The 23,883-nt window shown below is 41.7% G+C and overlaps 2 protein-coding genes across 3 annotated transcripts in view; both read right to left on the bottom strand.

Moving 5' to 3' along the window:
* The window catches only part of myo5c (myosin VC), a 28,193-nt gene extending 27,713 nt beyond the window's left edge, over positions 1-480 (bottom strand). For both annotated transcript variants that reach the window (XM_030053791.1, XM_030053790.1), the window contains exon 1: positions 407-480. In XM_030053791.1, coding sequence (XP_029909651.1) covers positions 407-433 — 27 coding nt within the window. In that variant the 5' untranslated portion in view covers positions 434-480. The remainder of the gene's footprint in view (positions 1-406) is intronic.
* Positions 481-1,547: 1,067 nt separating this feature from the next.
* On the bottom strand, positions 1,548-22,652 carry LOC115360705 (unconventional myosin-Va-like). The gene is made up of 40 exons (XM_030053789.1): positions 22,448-22,652; positions 22,001-22,111; positions 21,183-21,354; positions 20,778-20,922; positions 20,507-20,663; positions 20,283-20,426; positions 17,095-17,176; positions 16,777-16,884; positions 16,493-16,599; positions 16,082-16,347; positions 15,883-15,964; positions 15,639-15,779; positions 15,393-15,518; positions 15,052-15,135; positions 14,630-14,752; positions 14,273-14,370; positions 14,061-14,147; positions 13,807-13,915; positions 13,492-13,703; positions 13,253-13,409; positions 11,773-12,012; positions 11,353-11,601; positions 9,876-9,969; positions 9,645-9,787; positions 8,329-8,445; positions 7,829-7,963; positions 7,636-7,692; positions 7,224-7,451; positions 7,030-7,097; positions 6,877-6,951; positions 6,590-6,788; positions 6,098-6,191; positions 5,700-5,843; positions 5,404-5,558; positions 4,939-5,028; positions 4,699-4,849; positions 3,716-3,998; positions 2,809-2,983; positions 2,649-2,729; positions 1,548-2,509 (listed from the first exon to the last, which is right to left on the bottom strand). Exons 1-40 carry the CDS (start codon positions 22,472-22,474, stop codon positions 2,357-2,359), a joined length of 5,469 nt encoding a protein of 1,822 aa, XP_029909649.1. The 5' UTR covers positions 22,475-22,652; the 3' UTR covers positions 1,548-2,356.
* Positions 22,653-23,883: the final 1,231 nt, after the last annotated feature.

The following is a 23,883-nucleotide window of genomic DNA, read 5'->3' as shown; positions in this document are numbered from 1 at the left end:
AGCATTTCAGCAAATCTTACAACTGCATGTATTGTATGAATGTGCTTTAAAAAAAAAAAAAAAAAAAAAAAAAAAGTGCTGGTGAAATCTTAAAAGACATCTTTTTTTTTTTTTGACCCCTGGTGCATGAATTATTATGAATCACTGAAATATTAAATACTAAATATTTAATTGGCTTGAAAAGTTAAGCAACTATTTGACAGACACAAAAGTGTATAAAAGTTCAGTTAATAGGCCTCCACATGTGTCCAGGTTCAACAAGCCCTCACCGCAGCAGCTGAGTTGTGTGTGACAGCTGACAGACTTTCCATATGTCTGCATTTCACTCACAGCGCAAACTCCTCTCATTAACGCTCTTGTCCTTTACCTGTTACTGATACTGCAACAAAATTATGTTTTTCCTTACCTTGGTGTACAGTTCCAGCAAAGCCATGTTCACACATAACTATTTTACTTTTTTGTGTCAATGTATTTGTTATAGCTATCACTGTGCTTTCCAGAAGAATTTCCTTGTCGCCTCCCTATACTAACTTCAGAAACACCAGGGTCAAGCTCAGAACAATCAACATAAAACATTTCCGGTAGTTAAAAAAAAAATTCACCCAAAAACTATTTTCTACATCATTAAACATTCTTTTACATCATAATTACATTATGTTTTCACTGGTTTTATTACGTACAGAAAATAAATGTGGCTTCCATTGATATTATTTACGCTGCACTGTAGTCGCTACTTCTATTACCTGCTGGTCATTTCACCTTTATTTCGAAGGTAAACTTATTCAACTTCCGTTTTGGTGTCATTTGTTCCTGGTTAACTTGTTGCAGAAAGACGACGTCGCGCGCATCGCACACCTGCTCGCGGACTTTGACTTAGCTCCGCCCCTCCCGTCTTGTGACAGCGGCTTGACAAACTGGGTGTGCTCGTTTAGTCAAGGATTGAGACAACAAAGGAAACAGGATACGAGGCTGCACTCACCATATGGGAGCACCAAATTAGCCAAAGTTTACACTATTGAGAGAAAATGAAAAGAGAGAGAGTGGAAAAAAAAAAAAAAACACCCTTTATTCTATCAACTTGACCCGAAAATATAAAAGTGCCTTGGAGAAAATACTGGAGATGTCGGGAAGGCTGGATGATCTCATAAATGTCATCCAAAGTTTTACAGAAAAACATAAATTCCTTTTGTGCATAGTTAAGAAGCTGTAAGCCATAAAAAGGTTAATCATTTTCAACTTTTCAGCCAAGCAGAAAGTATTCAGACATTAAACATGTTCAAGTATTTGATATGTAACCAATTAAAGCAGGGGTGTCCAATCATGTGCCATGGAGGGCCAAGAGGCTGCAGGTTTTCATTCCAACCAAGACTTCCACCAGGTGACTTCACTAATCACCTCACCTTGTATCAGGAAGGAGGAACTAATCAGTGAAATCACCTGGTGGAGGTCTTGGTTGGAATGAAAACCTGCAGCCTCTTGGCACATGATTGGACACCCCTGAATTAAAGCAAAGTGACAGAAATGAATATGATCATACTTAAACTGCATCAGTTTTTTTTTTTTTTTTTTTAATCTTAAACCTCCCACGTCCTCCTCAACATGGAAATGTCAGACTGGTTAAATGTCATTTTACATAAATATATCTTCTACTCCTTCACCTTGTTCTTGCATAGATACAGCATCACCCAATAACAGCAGTTTAATAAAAACAGACTGACAGTGCCACTGAATTTCATTTTGCCTCGCCCATGTTTAAATCAGTGTATCTGCAAGTATATAAATATGCTCATGTTGGTCAGCATTATAAAAGGTGTTCAGTTTCTGAATTAGTGCAATGAAGACACCAGAGCCTGGTTTTAATAACCAGAATAAGTTTGTGCCACTGCGCTTCTAAACATGAATGAAATAGCTGGATACTGGATAATACCTGAAGGCAAAATAGCAGTCAGTAAAAGACCAAACTTTGTGACTTGGATTTATATATCAACAATGATACCCATAAACACCAATAAACCCCAATTAAATCTACTCTCTACCAGTAATAGACTGGAGCAGCACGAGATAACCTCTGTCGTCAGTTTTGGCAGTTTTGCTCTTCATCCAGTTACAATCTTTACTTCTCTTCCTTACCATGTTTTGTTTTGTTTTGTTTTTTGCAGTCTTTATTTCCATGTATTATTCTCTTTTATTTATGCATACATGGATATTTATGAATGAAAGCTAAAGATGTCTATGAACTACTGATCATTGAACTGCAAGATGTACCAGCTTTACATTTTTTTTTTTTTTTTGGATAGTGAATTGAGGATTCAGAGAATGAGGGAAACATCCAAGGTGCCTGTCAGAGGCTGCTGGTCTACACACGAGTGAGGAAGCCCAGATTTAGGCTTGCAGGGATCTGGATGGTCTCCAGGGCCACAGGTGAGGGTGTGAAGGGAAGATTGATTGAGAAGATCTTCTTGACATCCATGGTCAACATGGGTGACTCAACCCTGTCTTTCAAAAGGTCCTAATGATGGACAAAAAAAGCACATAGCCAAAATCTGATCAACAGCATCATCAGGCACAAGAGCCAGTGTGAAGGAATACTGCACATGTGTAAACATTGTGTAAACATTGTTTAGTTACAAAACTCTCTAGCCACTTACTTCAATGGTTCTGATGAAAGTGGCTGACACTCGCTCTTCAAACTCAACCACTGGGGTGTACAAGGTCAGCACTTTGACAATCTGGTGAGAGAAAACATGACCAATCATTGAAACGGTATCTTTACAGTGTAATCTTTCTGAACTTTTGTGGATGACGTACCTGTGTGGCAGTAAGAGCGCTGCACATGGTGCAGATAGCTTGTGCGTCTGTCACCGTCTTCTTCTTGATCTGCAGCAGCTGTGCAGCCTGAACAAGCGGCTCCAGAGTCTCTTTGGCACCACAGTCTGTCAGCTCTTTCTCCACCAGCCACTCCTCCAGCTGCCACAGATTGTACCTGCAGCCACACACAGACAGATGATCTTAAATGAAAATATTGCTACTTATATAACTGTTCAAACCACAGAGAAAACAACTTGTAATTAAAATAGTGACAAATAGGCAGCATATCATGCACTGTTAGAGGTCAGGACAGCCTTTTATGTGTGTTCATTTTGTATTGTTAAACCCTGCAAGTTGTGTTCATGGACAATTATATCTTGCAATTAAAGAAAAATTATTCTAACTAAAAGTAAGACTAAATAGGTTCATGATATAGTCACTGTTTGAGTCCATTATTTAAAATGATGTACCCAGTGCTTGTAAAAAATTGAGTACGGTTCTTTGTCTGTGGAGTCACACATCATACAGTATCTCAGACCACCATGACAGAAATTCACACCAATCAATGTAATTGTGATATCAAAATATCACTTTTGATTTAATATTGTTGACCTTTAATTACAGCGCCCACATAAAGGTAATCAGTGCAATTTGAAACTTTTTTTTAAGTAAAAATAACACCCTTAGAGTCTGAGATATTTAGTTTAAAATTTTGACCTTTAAATTTTAGCGCCCTCATTAGGCCAATCTGTATATTTTTGTAAACACTGACACTGTGCAAATGTAAATAATCCCTCCAAGTTTTGTTGCAATCAGTGGTGTCTGAGATACTGCATTTAACACACAGCTCAGTCCACAGTCCGCTCCCCCTCCTGTTTCAGAGCATGGGAGGCATTTCTTCCTCTACCTGATCTGCAGGCCTTTACTCCAGGAGCACATGTCCTTACGCAGCAGGAGGTGGTTGAGGGTGACAGCACAGATGATGTAAAACAGCTGCCTGACCACATGCTTGATGAGCTGTGGGTCCATCCCATGCTGATTCATGGTGGTGTGGAGGAGTTCGAGTTGGTGGATGAGTGTTTCCACGGTAACAGCCTCGCCGTCTGGGAAGCTGGAGCTCCTCTTCCTCATGCCGGTCGGTTTGGAGCCCAGAACGCCCTGAACTGTCTCATTCTCCAGCATACTTGCCACTACACAGATGAAATAAATGGAAAAAGCAAAACGTTAACCCAACTGATTTTCAAGTTGTTGTATTATGGTCAGATTCATGTGGAACAACCTGATAATATAATAGTAAGATCATGTGAGGGCAATATGCTTTGCTCAGACTGTAGGCAATTCTGATTTGTTTCTCAAATCCAATCTACAGGACTGACTGTCCACACTTATCTGCAAGTGATCGGGTTGGATTTATGTGTTCAGGTGCAGTCAAGCTATCTATATTGTTGTTATGGTAACGACGTAATCATGTGTAAGTACAATCACTGATTGCACATTTTTTAAATGTGGAAGCAAAACAAAAACCTGCACAAAGGGAATGCACATGCATCATCTTTGACTTTATGCCATCTGTTTATCAAATCGAGGTGCCATCACTGCAAGCAACAGTGACAGACAATATTGATTATGCAGCAATGTTCTGAGCTGCAGTTACAGCCGGTGGCTCTTGAAAATAGTTTTGACTGACCCGAGCGGTCAGACTGAGACAGATCTGTCAAAAAATGCTTTGAATTGCATTTAAGACCACTTAAATGTGGCTTAAATCTTATTTGCAAAAATCTGTTACCATGTTTTTGTTTTTTGTTTCAATTCAATTACGATATGGATATGCCAAAAGTCAGATATGGACTGACAGACTGTGGAAGGTCAAAGCTGATTATATCCCCTCACCAATCAAGGGCTGTAGGATCTCCTCAATGCATTTGATGAGCTGGCAGTAGATGTGGATGGCCAGATCACCGAAAAGCTGCTGGTATTCTGACAGTTCAAAGTTAGAGAGGCAGTGCTCGTTCTGCTTGGGAGAGTTGTGCTTTATGAAGAACTGTGAAGAAATTCAGCAAATTCCCATAGTTAATTGAAGGAATGCACAGCAGTAAGCAAATCACTGTCATTTAATCTCCCCCAGCTTACCTCGTCTCCACTGTACTGCTTCAGACAGTGCAGGAACCGGCAGGTGTTGGCCAGCCAGAAAGACGTTATTTCAAAGTCACGTCCTCTTCTCTATAGAAACAGTGCAAAGTCAGTTTGTTAGCTGATTGTACATCCTACAATACTAACTTTAGGTTTTTCTGTATTTATATATCAAAATCCCATTACTTCTGTACCCTGTAAAACACATTTCAATGGTGATTTCACACTGAAGTAGCAGGCATGGGGAAAAAAATGACAGTGGAACTTTCACATTCCTCCTATCAAATAAAACTGCTTTTCTCTCCCTAATTGAGCACTCATTGCTTTACTTCTTTCAAAGCTGCCTCTCTGTTTTAAGCCCTGCCCCAACACATTGACAAAGCAAGAGGCTCTCAAAATGCTGGTTTATTGTGACTTTAAAATATTAGTCACCTCATTTTGGCAAAGTAAAGTCAAATTCTGCACCTTGATGATTCCTTTGATACCACTGATGGTGGAATTGAGCAGTGAGGAGACTCTCTGCTCGTCATCAATGTAGTCAGCGTAGCGCAGACACATGAAGATGATGTAGGCCGGTAGCCCAGGAACGATGCCAACAGCCACACCGCGGGGCTTCAGATCTAAAAAGACAATCACACACCAAGCCATTGGAACAACAAACTCAAATTACCTTTTCTCCTCTGGTCGGTAAGAACATTTGCTGACAACTTTAACAATAGTTGAGGAATTCATTTAATCAAGCATTAAAAGGTTTAACACACCTAAGATCAGATTCTTCACCATGCGGCCCTCGTCACCGGGCTTGTACTCCAGCATGCCTTGGAAATCTTTCTCCTTACGGGTGATATTCACCGGACTAACAGGAGTGGCCGCCCAGGATGCCCTTCCCTGCTGCTGAGCACTCCCTGACCACAGAAAAGATGGAGAATAACAGGTTTAACACTGTGCTGATGTAATCTAATAAGCAATACAAGGTGCTTAAAAATACAATGAAAATAGAACTATGCATAAGGAATGATAATATAAGAAATAAGAGACATGGTAGAATAGAAACCAATGAAGCACAGTAGAAGAGGGATTACAGTTGATTAAAACAATAAAAATAATAATTACAAATAAAATCAATTAAAAATTACAAAACATTTAATGTAGTAATTACCCTCTAATTCTTCAACCCTTTTCACATAAAGTTTGAGCTGCTTTTTCAGCTTGCGTATGGTTTTGCCCTCCTTGTCAAGCTGCTCCATGAAGTCCTAAAAAGATGCAAATATACCAGATTAATGTGAGGAAAAACACAGCTGGCATCAAAATTTAAATTTGTGAATCTGTAAACTGCAAACCTCTCTAAAAAGCAAAAACAGTAAAACTTGTTCTATTTGAAGCATCATCATGAACTAACTTTCCTTATTGTTTATTTTTTGTGTACATTTATTGACTCCTGTTTCTTGCTACTGCAATTTATCTTCAATAAAGTCTCTCTAATTTTAAATAGTAAACCTTTACAGGGCCCTTTTACAGGCACAGACCCTGTTTGGTTGTGGGAAAACATTTGTATGTTTGAGCATTCTGGTAATAGCCACACAGTCAGATTATCATTACAAGGTAGAGCAACGGATCCAAAGGGGTGAAAAAGGTCAACGAGCGGACCAACCAGATTTTCATTAGTGAGCCGTGTGATCTCATGCTGCAGACTCGCGTCAATGCGGGCATCCTCGGGCAGGAGGAGACTCTGGGCCAAGAGCTGCTGCTGCTGCTTCTGTTCATGCCTCAACCTGCGGACCACATCACGCAGCTCCTCACACTCCTCACGATGAACCTGCTCCTGCCTCTGCAGCTGGCGCTCCAGCAGCCTGGAGCAGGAAGGAGGAACACAGTTCAATGCCATGTTTGTCTTAAGCTCTCCTTGAAAATAAAGACCAGCCCCACACATTTCATTACCTATTGGTCTCTTTCAACCCTTCATATGCCAGCCACAGCTCACCATCTTCATTCAGTGTATGGATGTCAGAGGATCTGCAGAACAGCATCAGTGAATGCAAGTGACATAAATTCTGGAAGAAATAAATAAAAGTTGTTGCCAAGAAGACTTACCTGTCAGTTTCTTGAAATGAGGGCATTTCAGAAAGATCTAATTTCAGACCTTCCCCTAGTGCAGAGTCCTGGAGATTTGAAATATAAATTATTTCAAGGCATCAGTTGGATCTAAAAAAGACCTTAAGCAATAACAATAATAACCTTTTTAAGAAGTAAAAATGATCATAAGTATAAATTAGCTTCTCTCTCACTTTATGTTTAAGAGCCTCTTGGCGGACCATATGGGATCGGAGGAGCAGCACCTCCTCTTTGCGCATCTCCAGCTCCTCGTTGGAGGAGTTCAGCTGCTCCAGCAGTACATTGTAAGGCTCAGAGCCCGGCCTAGGGGGCGCCAAATCTCCACTCTCACTAGTCAGAGAGTTACGCAGCTCACTCAGGTCCTGCTTCAACCTCTTGTTCTCAGACTCAAGTTCCTGGCGCTGAATTACACATTAAGGTGATAAAACCAAACATCAACAAGAGGAAGGTTTCATTGTGAGATGCTATTTGCCCGTTTAGGGGAAATTTTCTAGGAGATATTTAAAAAACAAAACAAAACAATGATTCCTCAGACACCTATGTTGTAAGTAATGGCAATAGTAGGACTCTGTTTTTGAAATGTACCTTCAGTACTTCCAGGTCCAGTTCAGCTCTGACAGTGCTTCTCTGCTCGTCCACCTCCTTTTCAGAGAAATACAAGACACACTATTATTATCAACCAACACAGAGAACTACTTGCAATATTAATGCAAAACTCATCTGTTCATTTATCTATGTCAGCCTAAGAAAAAAAAAGAGTGATGTCTCAAGAATCTACCTTAGCCTTTTCTTGCTGGGCTTCCTCTTTCTTGTCCAGCTGCAGATGTAGAGCCTGTTTCTCCTGCTCCAGTTCCTTCACTCTCCTCTGGAGCTTCAGAAGGACTGGCATGTCCACTGTGGGCTGGGTCACATCCTAACAAAACACATCATTTAGTGGCTGATCGGTCTCCTAACAAGCTGACAAGAATGCTGCACTAATAGGATTATCACACAGACAAGCTCAACAAAATCATCGCAGAGATGTTCCAAGGCGAGCCTGTCCAGCTCCCTGTTCTTCTCAGCCCGTCACAACAGATCCTAGTTCAATTCTACATACCGCTGAAAGAATCTGCACATCATCCATCACACCGCAATGCCAGGGCATTGACAAGGGCAAGTTCATTTTCCACAAAGTGTGGAAAATATTTCTGGTGCATCAGTGACTGCTAATCTGCACACAATTCAATTCAACAACAACTCTGCTTATAAGTTAAAATATAATGTGGTCCTGTACATTACCTCTCTTTGTAAGGAGTTGTCATCTCCCTCGCAATAGTCTGAGCTTTGTGTGTACTCCGACACATTACTGCTGCTGTAGTTGGAGTCTGTTCTCTTATGGGCAGGTTTGCTTGAATCCTGGTTAAGCATGAAACAAACCAATTATTATCCGACACTGTGAATTAAAAAAAAAAGAATCACACATTTCCATTTTCTGTCATTTCAAACATCACAGGGAGAATAAGCATCTTCCATCATGAGAAATGTTTTATTTGGTTCTTTAATATTAAATGTTATTGCATCTGTCACAGTCATTCTGGTTCATGACAGAGCACATTGTTAAACATTTGACTGAGGAGCAGGGGTGAAAGTGGTTGGAAGTTCTTGCTGGTACTACGCCCCTAACCTTCATCGCTTCATCGTTTGGACCAGCTTCATGCATTAGACACATTAAATTTTATACCGCCTGTATGGTGTAGAAATTAGAAGCACTTGATATCATGTATGGCATATGATTTTTTAAAATCATGCATGTGCCACAAAATAATTTGTGAATGTTGACAAAACTTTCAAAATTGATTTTTTTGAAACAACACAAATATGCCGGTAATGTGTCACCCAACAACAAAACTGTTTGGGTGGAATGATTTATCATTTGTCCTTGCCCGGTGTAAAATGATCATGAAAAAAAATATCAAAAGTGAGGGGACGATAAATCAAATGCACCCTTCCAAGCACTGTGTATATTCAGGCAGTAAAGAGGTGCACCGTTATGCCAGAGTTACAGAGCAACCCATCAAAGTGGCACAGCTTGTTTGACCTGCTGTCCATATATTATAATAATAATCATGAAACATCATGACTAATTTTGTTATTTTACTTGGGAGATTTTTTCAAGAAAAGACTGCTTGCCAAAAGTCCACAGTATTCAATATCAGTCAGCTGCAGCAGAAGATGAATTTAGCCAGTAACTACACAGTTTTGGACAGGCAGTGGGGTTTCCTCCAGCCCGGATTAAAAGCCCACAGGTCTGTGCTAGACACAAACACTGGAACAATTTATAAGAAATTTATAAGAAAACTAACTGTTGTTTGGGTTGACTCAACATTAGCAGATGTGTTTTCCTGTTGGAGATGTGATCGTGACAGGTTGTATGTGGGTTTTGGCAGGCAGCTGCTGTTCCCCCTTCCCAGTAGGCTACTGTGTACCAGTGCTGAATATTTTAGTGGTATGGAGCACTGAAGCGTACCAGCCTACTTCCACCCCTGCTGAGGAGAACGAAATGACAGGTTTTACTGCTTTCTGAATGCCAGCAGAGAGGCAGGAGTGTTTCTCACCGTGTTGTCATTCATCTCCCCCTTCAGATCTCCATGACGCTCCTCCAGCTGCAGATATTCGCTCAGCAGCTTTTGGTAGCGGGCGCGTTCTTCAGTCAAGTCCTTCTCCAGCTGTTTGGTGTTCTCTACATTCACTTTGGTATCTGAAAACAACAGTTCCACTATACTTATTTATGTTCACAGAGGCCATTAATGGACTAGCGTTGCAGTTTGAGGTGAAATGACCATTACCTGTTATCTGTTGGGCTTGTTCCTTTATCTGCCTGTTCAGGTCATCCTTCTCACTATTCAACATGTTGTTCTTCGCATTGAGGTCTGCCACCACCTGGCAGTGAGTGGAGGAACAAGCATGTGTTATGTGTCATAACTGTAACATGCAACAGGGCCTCAGTGTAAAAATGCCTTTAACAGATCATAAAATGCCTGTGAAATTAAATGACAGGGTCATTTCACCCCGTCACACGGGAGTCTGACTACTGTCTCCTGTGGGCCACCAAAGGAAATTCATGGGAACCTATGACCGGGTAATTCTTTCCACTGCATTCTGGGCGAGGAAAATGCAGCAGTTTTTAATTAGAAAATGACCATGAAGCCTGAAGCAGCAGAAAATATAGGCACCATACAGCAGAGGAAACCCTTAGGCCATGGATACTCAAAGTCCAGGCCACAGGCCACATCAGGCCTGCCGGAACATTGACAGTGACCCGCCAAAAGGCCAATCCTTTCCAAAGGATATGTCCAGAAGTACCTGCAGTTTCAGGTTTTCCCATTAAAGTATTTAACTGTAAATGGCTGCTGCAGTTTAATTTCAACTGCCATAGTTTCACTTTAATGAAGGAGAAAAAAATACTATCATCATTCTTAATGTTAAGATTGTTTTAGTGTCTTTCCTCCGGTGTGCACCAGGCTGCCAGCCCTCATTACTTTGCTGCTACACACACATGCCTGTGTGGGCCATTCTGTCAAAGAGTGATGTACTCAGCTACAAAAACAAAAGTGAAACTTAAAATCTACAATTGTCTCCAATTTTGGTAACATGTCTGAAAACAGTAAGTAGACATTTACTAGACCAACACTCAGACAGTCAACATGAGTGCAGTGAAAAGCTTTATCTCCCTGGTAACAGTCAGTTTCTACTGGACATGCTGCTGCTACAGGAATGATTAATTTACAGCAGAATATCAATAACCCAGCTATAAGCCTGTAATTAATGTTAAAAACTCAAAGTAAATTTGACTGGCAAACTCATAATAATTTTCTTTGGAAGTACAATCCAGCTGTTTTCCATAGTCTAGTTTAAGAAAAAGAATCCAAAATCACACAATAGCATATAATCAAATTACAATACTTAGAGAATCGCAATACATATCAAATGGGCACCCAAGTATCATGAATCGTATCATGGGGAATAGTGGGGAAATTTATACCATCACCTTCTGTAAAGCCTGCCTTGACTGTCTAGTGGTAAGGAAGTGTTAAAATAGCAAGTGGTACCAATTATTTACCAATATGCAAGGTATAAATTGATTTAAAAAATCCCTTGAGAGGGACCTAAATGCCCCTACAAATCAGATCAAATGGAAAAAAAGCTTCTGAATCAAATTTTCTTACTCTGCTGGTCCCCATTACAGCAAATCAAAGACAGGATACTATTCACAAAATACAATACAGTGCTTGGTAAATTGTAATGAATGTGTAGCAGGCCTACCTGCTGTGTCTGCTCCCTGTAGGCCCTCGCCTGCTCCTCCAAGTCCTCTTTCTCTCTGCAGGTGCTCTGAAGCTCCTGGTGAAGGAAAGAGAGCTGCTCCAGCAGGGAGGGGACCCTCTCTGCCTTGGCCCTGGCTTCTCGCTCTGACCCACGCAGGATTTCCATCTCTTTGCCCAGTTTCCCTCTCTCCGCAGCCTGGGTCTTCTCCACCACACTCAGCCTCTCACTGAGCTCTCTGTTTTCCTTATGCTGCAGGGGGAGAAATACACACACATGGTGTGCATGTGATCCAACAACTCACAGTAACCTCACATCTCTCAAGGGAACCACTTCATCTTTGTTATGGTAGATAACTGGGTGAACAATTACACCACAGTAACAAAACTAGATATCCAAACTAGTGATTCACAAAGTCCCCACCTGCTCGTTGATCTTTTCCTGCAACTGCATGATCTTCTTCTCCATACCAATGTTGAGCTTCTTGAAGTGCTCCACTGAGCGCGCCTCCACTTTTAACTTCTTTAATTCCCTCTTGGCCCTCATGCGCCGTACACAGCTCTGCAACAGGACGATGGCTGCCAGGTAGTGTCTACAACGCCGTCTGGCCAGCCAGCCTCTCACCCACCTCTGGATGACCACGGCTTTGTGCTCATACACCATCTGTGAGCAGACAGACAACAAAGACATCATGAGAAGTCACAAATAACTGATAAAATAAGACAAGAAGATATCCAATTGTGTTAAAAGGAAGTGACAGCCCAGAAGCCTGATTTACAAAAATGCACTGTCATTCATTCTTCAAACTGATTGTAGGATAATTTCTAAACCAAGTGCTTACATATTTTATAAACATGCAATAACATCATGCACCTCACTCTTGCATATATTTTACATATAAATCCCAAAGCGCCTTCAATTTATACAAGTAAATGAGCTCAGGAAGTTAACAGTGCATTCCCTGAATCAGTGACATCATCATTATGCATATGACTGATAGTAAGATTCCTTTACACAGCAAACAAGTTTGTGGGAAAAACAACTTTACTGGCTCCACAGATTACAAAACAATGTTATCTATTGTACAGTTTGAATCACGCTGTCTCTACCACAACTTGGCTATGTTCAGACAGCCACGAGAAACTAGAAAGTGGTCAAAATGTGATTTTTTTTTTCCTCAAATGAGATCGAGATCAGATTTTTTATGTCAGTGTGAACAGCAAAAAATCACACTGAATGAGACATTTTCTTCTGGTTTGGGCCACTTTCATATGTGGTCCTAAATCTGATTCCTGCTGATGTTACGGTTGGGTGAACACTCAGCCGTAACATCAGCAGGGGTTTTCATTCTCAACTGAGCACTGTTATCACTGTCAGAACGTCAATATTCACAAAATGTCAGCATGTCTGGACAAAACAAAACATGGAGGATTGCAGCAACACAGTATAGGGGTTACAAATTTAAGAGATATATAGGAAGATGCTTCAATCAAAGCCCTTTTTTGCTTTCTTGTCCTCATCCGGAACAACAGATGGATTTATGATTTGTGAAATGCATGTCTGCACCATTGTTTTATTAATTGTGAAGACGGATTGTTGTGCAAATGACATTTTCAGTTGTTCAATGGCGTGTTTGTTGTAAATGCGGGGTCTTGACACAGATCTGTTCACACTCATGTCAGAAATGAGTCACACACAAAAATGAATGTGAACAGCCAAGGTAATAAGATCAGGTCTGAAAAAAAAAATCTAAATTTGGTCACTTTCAACTGCTGTGTGAACGTAGCCTTCTAATGTCCTACGGCGACAAAGTGCCCCTTGATAAAATCAAATTTGACTGCAAAGATGTTTCAGTGTAGGATACCTTACAAATAATGTAAGAGTGTCCATGCCTTCACCTTACCTTATAGTAGTGCTGTCGGGCCATGTAGGCCCGGAAGAGGCACTGGATGGTGATGGCTGCAGACCGCTGCTGCTGGTAGCGCCTCCTGGCTGCCCACATTCGGACGTTCCGCTGGATGACCACAGCTGCCTTGGTGCAGCGCAGAAACTTAACATGGCTGGCAAGAAGGAGACACATATAAGACGCATATCAAGTACTTACTGATCTTTATTTTACTGTTATGTTGCTGCTCCACTCACCAGCGGGCCTGGTGACCCCGCACATATCTCTGTATGGTGATGGCAGATTCTCTCATCCTCAGGTACTTCTTGCGTGCGAGCCAGCAGCGAATAGTCTTCTGGATGCGGACACAAGCCATACGCAGCTTGTCAGAGCGCAGCTTTTCCAGAAAAGCCACCTGACCAGCCCTGAAGAAGATTTTGTTTTTTCCAAACTGGTACTTGTCCTGATCCTAAGAACAAACCAAAATATCGCAAATTATTATACATTTTGTTTACTCTGTGAGAGCGACAATTAATGTATGATTAACATTAACGCCATGCAATTAGTCTTACCTTGATCAGCTTTTCCAAGACATTTTTGCAGGTCTTTTTTCTATCAGGAAGCAAATCTTTTTGCTTCATTAGGACCCGGTAACGACTAAAAAACTCCTGATATGTCCATCTGCCATAAAAATAAGACAAGTAAAAAAATTTTTTTTTTGTAGGTCTGGTTATTGCAACATGACTCTGTGCATAAATTGATGATATGGTTTAGGGACAATCAATCAGGCGATTGTGTCCTGGACCAGATGCTGTTGTTCTGCTACCTAGATGGGAAGCCCGCGGCGGAGATCCGGATCGTTTCAAGGATGCCACAGGCTCGTAGCTGCTGTACTGCCCTCACAGGGTCCATGCTTTTGTAAAAGATACCATACAAACGGCTATTATTAATGAACTTTTTTGAGGCAATATACCAACAATTCTTCTGTTTTTTGCAGTTAACCATATCAGACAAAAGTAGTGAAATCATTCTGCTCACGTGAACGGAGATTTATGGTCGTTTGGCTTGATGCAGCGTACGTAGTGAGGAGTCGTAGCATTCAGCGTGTCCATCAGCAAATGTAGAGATTGTCGAAACTGAGTGATGATGATGAATCAAAGGTTACAAGTGAATGCAGTATAGAAATGCACGATTAGTATATATTTTTATCATATCCCATACCATATTCCATTTCTGCACCATTACAAGTTGAAAATCCAAAGACCAATATTTACCAGCATGTTTTTCATATCTTTAATATGAACTGTAAATTCCCAGATTTTGCATGACTGTAAGAACTTCAACTATAAGAGAAGTTACATCAGACCCCCAAGGGCATCCTCTCTGTACTCTTACCTGCAGTCCAACAGTCTTTTTATTGTCCCTCTGAGACTGACCAGGCCTTGACACAACGGAGCGGCTGCTACTCAAGGTTGTGGCCTTCTCATCATCCTCAAACAGCTTCAGCAGCAAATCAAACTAACAAGAGACAATCAATAAGGGAATAATGAGTTGTCCTTGAACAGCAGGTGGCAGCATTTTCAAACAAAAATCGCTGGGAGGGCATATTTCCTCTTACAACAGCAATGTTTCCACAATTTTAGGGTGTGTGCCTAGAGAGTTGTAACACTCATCACAAATTGAACATTCATCTGCTTTAGGCTAAAATGAAGATGAGACTGAATTTAACTGAATACATTTCATAGTGTGTTGCTCAAAGACTGTCTAAACAGGGAGGGCTGAAACTGAGAGTAAATTCTTGGAAACTATTAGTACACCTTGCTCATTTTCAGCACATTTATCTGCTCCTCATTGACTGTGTCCTTGTTCTTCTCCAGGAAGCCCTCACACTGGTACTCCACCTGAGGACAAAGGGTCACACAGTCTTTGCTCACTTTCAGTGCAAAAGTCAAATTCATCATTCTGGAACAAGACTCATCAGTGCCGCTCTAACTGCTGGAATAATCACACATTAGTGGTGAGGACATGCAACGCTTATGCAAACAGACTGCATGCTGACTGAGTGATTACCATTTCACCACACTTAACCCTCTGGGTGCTGTTTCTTACTCTAGGAGACATGGCTCAAGCAGCTATGTGTTATCTGTACTTTAAGTACCTTGTCTGCAAAGTGGTGGATGATGAAAGCTCTATTTGATAATCGGGGTTTATCAAAGTGAGCCTTTTGCTTCAGGAGGGTGTTGTACAGCTTTTGTGCCCATGTGTCATCAGAGCCTTTGGGCATCTGTGGAAAGGAGAAGAATGAGTCATTTCCTTACTCATATCCTCCTAAAACAGTTTGGATATTCCTCCATCACAATGCAGTTGAACAGAGTTGGAAAAAAGTAAACTCGCAATGTTTTACTTTGCACTCCTCATCCAGAAGGTCCAGGACACCCAACTTAGCCTCAATCAGGTTGATGCATGGCTGGTTGTCATAGAAGTCGATCAGAGTCCATGAGATCTCCTCTTTCATGTACTCCTCTTGTTCCAGTTTGAACACATGCTGGAAGGAGCAGTAAATATAAAATTGAAAAACATAAAAATTGAAAAGGAGTCACAGTAAGTTTTGACTAGTAAATTACTTCAATGGCGAGAAAGGCACGCACCAGGTTGAACTGTTGCTGGAGCTTCTCATTGGCATAATTGATGCAAAACTGCTCAAAACTGTTGATATCAAATGTTTCAAACCTGAGGAAAAAAATACAATGAAAGCAACAAATACAACCAGTTATAGAATATAAATAGAAAAACAACACACCAAAAAAAAACAAAAAAAAAACAAGAAAACTGCAAGAAACCACACACCCATAAATGTCGAGGACACCAATGAAGGAGTGCTGCTTGATGGCAGATTTCAAGGCCTTGTTAATGCGATCAACAGTCCACCTGAAGACTCGGTCATAGATGTGCTTGGAAAGGGCATCTCTCCCATTGATAGCGTTCATTTTGGAGACAGACTTAACATAAGTTTCTGTGGTCGTCTTGAGCTTCTTGTGGCACAACCAGTGAGCCATGTCATCATAGGACACCTCCATCAACTCACAGAAGACCATCAGGTGGCTGTTGTCTGGCTGGAAATATGTCACTGATTACAATAGATTAAAGACTAAGTCTACAAATAACTCACCCAAAATCAAATTGATTTAAAATCATCCAAACATACTACACAAAATATTTTCGCCCCTCAGAATATCTCCAATGATAATCTGCACTTACCAAGATGCTGCTTCTGTCTGCCGAATGATCTTTCACCTCCACATTGCTCAGATGGAGAATAGCTGCCAGAATTTGGAAAAGGGCCATTTGATCACTTTCACCAATTCCTGAAATGAAAAGAAAACAATATATAACCTGAGACCCTAAACCAATTCAACTTGTCTGAATGGAGGTATCTCATCTACATTGATCATATCAGGCAAAGCAGAACACAGAAGATGTACATTAATATATATTCAGCACATAAATGCAGTTCTCAATGCAGTGCAATTCACAAGGTTCACCTAATAATGTGAAGGCCTTCCTGGTATGACACATCTCTTTGGCATCTTCCACTCCATCTATGACTGGGTTCTGACCCTGGTTAGTATAGTGGAAGTCATCGGCGCAACCTTCAGATATTAATCATACAAAATATTCTTTGAATATAAACTACCTATTATAACTGCTGTGAAGACATTTTAAAACAAACAACATTGTGAAATACATCAATGGTGTTGAAAAGGAGATGCTGTGTAAAACACTAATTCATTGTAAAATAATGCAGCCTTACTTCCAAATTTGCGCTGAAGGGAAAAATAAAATTTTAGAGGGTCACTTACCTAATTTGAAGGTTTTGAACTCTTGTAAATGTGAAGAGGCACACAACTGGTAGAATATATGGTAATTTCTTTCTCCATAGGCCTAAAAGCAGTGCAGACGGATGTGAAAATTATACAAGTCAATATCCATACTGAAAGAACATTCACAATAACTTGACTGGTAACACTTACAATTGTATAATTGATTAAATGCAAAGCATATAGCTTAAACACAAACTAAAATGAATGGCTGTCAAATTTAAGCTTAACTAGAAGAGTGTTCAGTAGAGTGCAGATCTCTGCCAAGCACATCTCCTCTTTTAAAGACTCAAGTTACTCTGTGCTGAGCAAAACCTGGTATAATACAGTATAGAAAATATACAGTAAAAGAGCTTAGCTTTTTCTTGTTCTCACTGTATCTGTTTTACTTCATTACATACACCATACCAGTGGTCAGCAATGTATGGCTCGCGAGCCATTTCTGGCTCTTTGTCAGAAGTTATATGGCTTTTGACAGAAAGTATGTTTCAAAAAGAGCACAAATAGCAAATTGAAAAAAAAAAATACCACTAAAGGTCTCTCTCACACACATATGCACACATCTAAGACAGTACATGCATACATTATCCCGGTTCTTAGAATTACATGAGAGACTTCTCACTATGGGATGCGCCCTCCCTGTGCATTCCTCAGAAGCATCTCTCTCATTACACCAATAACAACTGGCGGATTACAGTGATGCCTACACCAGATAGATCCTCCCACCTTGAATAACTTGTGCTATGATGCAGAACACATTCTAAAGTAAACGCCTCCTCCTGTTTCACCCAGCAAGGGCTGTCTGATGAGACATCACACTCATGTGTAGGAACTGGGGTTACGATAAGTAACCTCAAGTTCTTCTTCATAGTATTCCTTTCAATGTCTCACTCTGGGATAAGGACACCCCCTTATTCCCAGACATGCCTATCTCGAGAAACCATCAGCCCTCAGGCACTCGCCCCCTGCCTCAGTGAGGAACCTTGGCCACACTGGGAACAGAGACATCTAATCTCCTAAATCAGACAAAAGTGAGGGGCGAGGAGCAGCTTGCCGCTGCAAAGATGTCCTGAAACAAAACCCCCCTTCACCAAAGCTCTCCCCTGTGGTGGAAAGGCTTTTTATTTTGTTGCTAAACTGTTTTAACTGCGCCCTGGACCTTGGGTCTGGATGCGACAGTTTTATTTGTTTTAATGAATTCAAACTGATTACATGTGCTTGTGTAACTTATAACGGAGGACAGGGCTGCCTGCTCCACAAAAGTTGTCTTCCCTCTGGGTCAGAGCATGATGAAGCCACTCTGACAGGCACATCTCCACTGGGAACTGGGAAACCAGCAGGCCCCTCACACCAGTGGGAGCACGATAAGGTTTTGGCCTCTCTGGGATTTTCAGGGGCATAGGTCAAGCCACAGCCCGGGCAAAGGACTGTTGCATGCCCTGCAGGGGAGGAAGCTCAGCTCTGTGAGGGAGGCAAAGTTGGAGTGTTTCATCCTCTGTCTTAACCTCACATAACTCTCTGATGGAGGCCAGTACGGTGCTGAACATGGCACAATCAGCATGTCTCATCTCCTCACTCTCTCTCTCTCTGACAGGTTGCTGACGTTGAGCCATCTGGCTCTTTCCTGCAGAGTCATCACACCAGCGGACTTCAGTGGTCTGGACTGCACAGCACTGCATGTGGAGACACCAGTCTATAATCACCTTTATTCCTTCTCATACAGCAGGGTCAGGCTTGGTCAACAAGTCTTCACACAGCTCCACCTGGTGCGCTGAGAGCATGAAGACTCATTCGATGCTCTGACTGTAACCAGACTGTAAACGGTCAGGGTTCAATGACAGTGTGGGACTCCTTGAGGAGGCCACAGGAGCTCACAGAAGGTGGGGAGCTGCGACCAGCATCTCCATGGAGGGCATGCAGATCCCCAGCTTCTCCATGTCCACACACTCCAGGGTCCTGCTGCTGAATGGGTGGCATTTCCATGAGAAAGCCATCTCCTCCAGCAGCCCCGGGAATACTGGGAGCAGGTACTTCGCTGCTCTCTTGGCCTGCAGCAATTTCTTTCCCTCATAGCAGGATTTGGGGGGTGACAGCAGGCCAGGGAATGCTCCACCTGGCCGCAGCGTGTTTGCCCACATCATCCTCGTCCCTGGAGGTGAGCTGAGGAGCAAACTTTGCAGCCTGAGGCAAAGGGATGAAGAGCTCTTCCTCTGACATGAAGAGAATGGAGGCATCATCATTGTCTCCATAGTCCAGTTCCAGTAAGTCTTCAATCTGGGGCTGTGATATGGCTAGGTCTAGCTGCAAACCCCAGCTAGCATGTGTACACAGCTTAGTCTCCATTGAAACCCCTTCCTTGTCCCTGGGGTCGGCATGTGCATCTCTGGGGGCAAAAGGCTACTAGTGCTCACTGACCAAGTGCTCCAGCCAGCCTGTATATGGTATATGAAAGCGAGAGGAATGGGGCCGCCATCATAGTGCAAGCTGTTTAAGGTGGGAGGATCTATTTGACGCAGACATCACAATCATCAGCCAATCGGGGTTGGTGTAATGACATTACTGTGTCTGCTCTGTTCTGTTAACTTTCTTGTCAGCAGTGTGTAGACTTGCTCAAAAAACACAATCCACGTCTAGGATTTTTTCACCCACAAATAGAGTGAACACTGCCAGAATAGTATAAAAAAAAAAGAAATAAGCTAGACAGAGAATGAAGTGAGGGAGTAGTTTAGGGACCCTTGAAGAGAGAAAGAAAGAGACGGCACTGGTGGTCGAGCAAGCTAGACAATGAATGAAGGGAGAATGCAGAAGTAGCCAAAGCAAAAAATTTTTTGCAATGGTTTTGAATCAGCACAGACAGACACACACACAGCAGACCAAATGCTACACCTAGTGGGGACAAGTGTCTGAAAGTTGATTTATAGTACAAACTAGCACACTACCTCTCTGAGCATAGGACCAGGTGGCTAAATTGTGTGTGTGTGTGTGTGTGTGTGTGTGTATGTGATTGCTATTAATATACTGAGACGCTCTAAGACAGACACTGGTTTCAAAGACTTTCTAAATGAGCGAATAGCCAGTAGAAACTTACAGAGAGGGCCTCGTTCTGTCATTATAGTTAGTCATCCATCTTTGCAGGACATGCACGTTAAGTAAATATAGGCAGCAGTCACCTGAAACACCACTCTGGATTTTTCCAGTAGGTAAGTTCTCATGTTCGCCCCAGTTATACGTTGTTTCTTGTCAAAACCGATCTCGATGTACTTCCCAAAACGGCTGCTGTTGTCATTCCTTGTTGTCTTGGCATTTCCTAGGGCCTGGATGAAACACAGACGTCTCTTGGTAATCTCTGTCATTTTATAAACCTGTCTGATTTGCCTGATGTGTGAACTCGTACCTCCATGATGGGGCTGGAGGCCAGTACCCTCTCTTCAATACTGGCCTCACCAGAGGAGCCGCTAACAGTAGCAAAGTAGCGCATGGTGTACTTTGCAGAGACTGTTTTGCCAGCCCCGGACTCCCCACTCACTATGATGGACTGGTTTCTTTCATCTCTGAAACAAAGAAAAATAGGATGGTATGAACAAAAATACTAAACATCATCTATGAAAAGGGAAATAAATAAACTTTCAAATTGAAAACTGAGATGTGTCTGAAGCTAACAAAACCTGGCCATCTGTTTGTATGCTTCCTCTGCAACTGCAAATATATGGGGGTCCATGTCCCCCATATTCTGGCCACTATAGGCACTGATGATGTCAGCTTCATAGATATGTAGGCTCTCATAAGGATTGATGGCAACAAGGACGATCCCTGAAACCACAGCACAATAAGACAATCTCCATTACTCTGCAACAAAATATTAAAAGTGTTTAGCTTATGTAACAATGCCTCCTGCATGCAAAGCCATTTTATGTATATTATTTAGTATATTTAATAATGTATGTGTTCCTTTAAGAACAGGCAAGTGACAGTGATGACTATATAGTAGATTATGTCAGAGAGTACTGTGAGCAGGACTCCAAAGTCTACAGTGACGGTGATAGTGAGTCAAAGGAGCTGGAGCTCTTTACCACAGTATGTGTAAATTAACTTGGAGTCGATAAAGCGCACTTTGAGGTTGTGTAGGACTGCCGGCTCGTGGAGGTAGCTGAGAGCGGTGAGGTCATTTTCCCCCACCAAGATGTTAGGGTTTCTTAAAGGGGGTAGCCCGTTGGTTTGGGGGTCTATCCTGTGCTCCACATCCTAAAGAGAGACAGAAAGTTAATTGACTGTGAAGACAACGGTCACTTTTGATGTGGAAACCTGTCGTTACAAATTACAGGTACAAGAGGAAGAACATATATACATACACACACACACACACACACACACTCACACACACAAATACTGTCTTAAGTTATATGGTTCGGGTTAAAACTACACAGCTTGTTCGCCCTGGATGATATCTTGACCTCATTTCCATAGCTGAGGTGCATGCCCAAACTTGACAGCTCAGCTGCAGGTAGCAACAGCTCTGAGAGGGTGAAATTCTCCAGCATGCTGCCACACTGTTAAAATGTCCATCTGGAGGCAAATAAATTACCTAAGCTGCCTGTTTTCAAAGTTTCTCACACGAGAAGAGTTTCCATCTGCGTACACCTTCCTGTTCCCTGGCTGGAAAATTCTCTGTGCATTTACCAAACTCTCTTTTCCTCACAGCTGCCTTGAATAAGCCAACACAAGCACACACACACACACACACACACACACACACACACACACACACAGAATTTATGAGGCTTGATTGCCAATGTTCTTGCAGAGAAAAAAAATGTGTGTATGGGAAGTATGACAGCACATCACACACACTTCAGTTTCCAATTCGGTGCCTCCACCGCCCCCACCTCACCGTGCCATCCTCGAGCTGGAGAGACAGCACTTGGTCCCCTGGAGTGTAGTCTCTGGTGAGCTCTGCTGACTTCCACACGTCCACCGCATCTGGCAGCCATACACGGGCATACTGATGGACAGAGGAGAGCCAGGTCAGAGCCAGCCAACCGACCACAGCACTCACTCACACACACACACACACACACACACACACACACACACACACACACACTCTCTGCCGGCAACAAAACACCACACTGACAACTCCCCTGAGAAAAAGGCTAAGTTTGAACAGAGGCAGGACTTCCTTGATGTAGACAGGGGAGGAATATGAAAGTGAGAAACGCAGCTGAAACATCAACTGAACCACAGCATTTTTTAAACACAGACGTACAGAAGAGTAACGTTATCTCCAGGGGTGACTGACTGACTGACAGAGCCGGCCAGCCAAACTTTATTAGCCTACCTTGGTGTACAGTTCAGATGCTGCCATGTCGCTGAATTTGCTCACTGAGCTTTCAGAAACACTCTGTCGTACAACACACAACTCTCAGCGGGGACATTTTACCGGCTCCCGCAGCTGGAAGGAGACTAACTCGGTCAGGAGAGAGACTTGGATGTGGCATGAACTTGCTGCGGCTCCTCTGGACTCGCTGAGCTGGGGGAAGCGCGTGCACTGCCACGACTGGCTGCGCGCGCCGTGACTCACTTTATAACCTCCTCTCGTGAGGTAGGCGTGCCTCCCAGCGGCCAATCATGATACTAATCTAATCCCATTTCAGCCCATCTGATGCTGTCCTGGACGGCGGGATTATTATTATGACCATTCAAAATAACCATCGCCACTGCGCCTCATGTCACTGCTTGTATAGAGCTCGAGTTATTATATATAAAATGTTTTCCATAAGGCTGGCAGTCTCTGCCACCCAGTACACCAGGGTCTGCCAAAATATACTTAAAAATATACTTTATGAGTATACATCTGTTTTACATATACATGTTCTATAGATATTTTACATTTCATTATACATGTAGTCCATGCAACAGTTCAAAGGTGAAAGGTTGATATTATAAAGATATATTTTAGTATATTCGATTTTTTTGTTACTCTTAAAGGGTAGGCATGTTTTTTTTTTTTTTTTATGTTTTCTATTGATCCATTTAATTTATTTTGTTACTGGTGTTTAATGTTTTTTCTAAAGATATATATTTCTCCTAGTGCTGATAAGTGTTTTAGTGTAGTCTCCTATTGTCTCTGGACAACCTGCTACTGTAACAGAAGAATTTGCCAATTTGCCAATTTTATTGTGGTTTTTGGGTCACAATTTAGTTTTGTTTATTTCATCAAGAGATTTAGGAAAACAATATGAAAGCAATAAATATTCTTTCAAAGGCAAATGTGCTGCTTAGACTATTAAAAACAATGCATAAAAAATACTTTCAGTATATTCATAAATTCATCAGGTAGGTGTGTGGTTGTATGACTATCACACAGGGGATGTAATACTTTGTTGTAGTTTTTTTTTTTTTTTTTTTTCAGTTTGGTTTTACACCCCCACTGTTACAATATTCACTCATGCAACAGACCATTTTCACAGCAGCCATTTTGACATGAAGTGGCAGGGTCAGAACAGGTGTTACTGAGGGTATTTAGGTTCCATTGAGGTGTAAAAGAGATTTTCCAGTGATCTGACATGTACAACACCACGAGGGTATTCCACAAACCAGAATAGGAAAGTTAAGACAGACAACTGTGGAAAAGATTACATTATATTCTGGAGCTCAAGATTTGAATCTGTAGAAGTTAATCTAAAATACAAAGAGTTTCAATGTCAACCAGTGTTTAAGTGCAAAGCAAAATGCAGACAAATTGGATTCAATAAACTGATATGTCAGAGCAAA

The sequence above is a fragment of the Myripristis murdjan genome, chromosome 6 (genome assembly GCF_902150065.1).
Source record: "Myripristis murdjan chromosome 6, fMyrMur1.1, whole genome shotgun sequence".
Taxonomy (NCBI): Eukaryota; Metazoa; Chordata; class Actinopteri; order Holocentriformes; family Holocentridae; genus Myripristis; species Myripristis murdjan.
The sequence above is the reverse complement of the archived record's forward strand: the minus strand, read 5'-3'. Positions and strand labels throughout refer to the sequence as shown.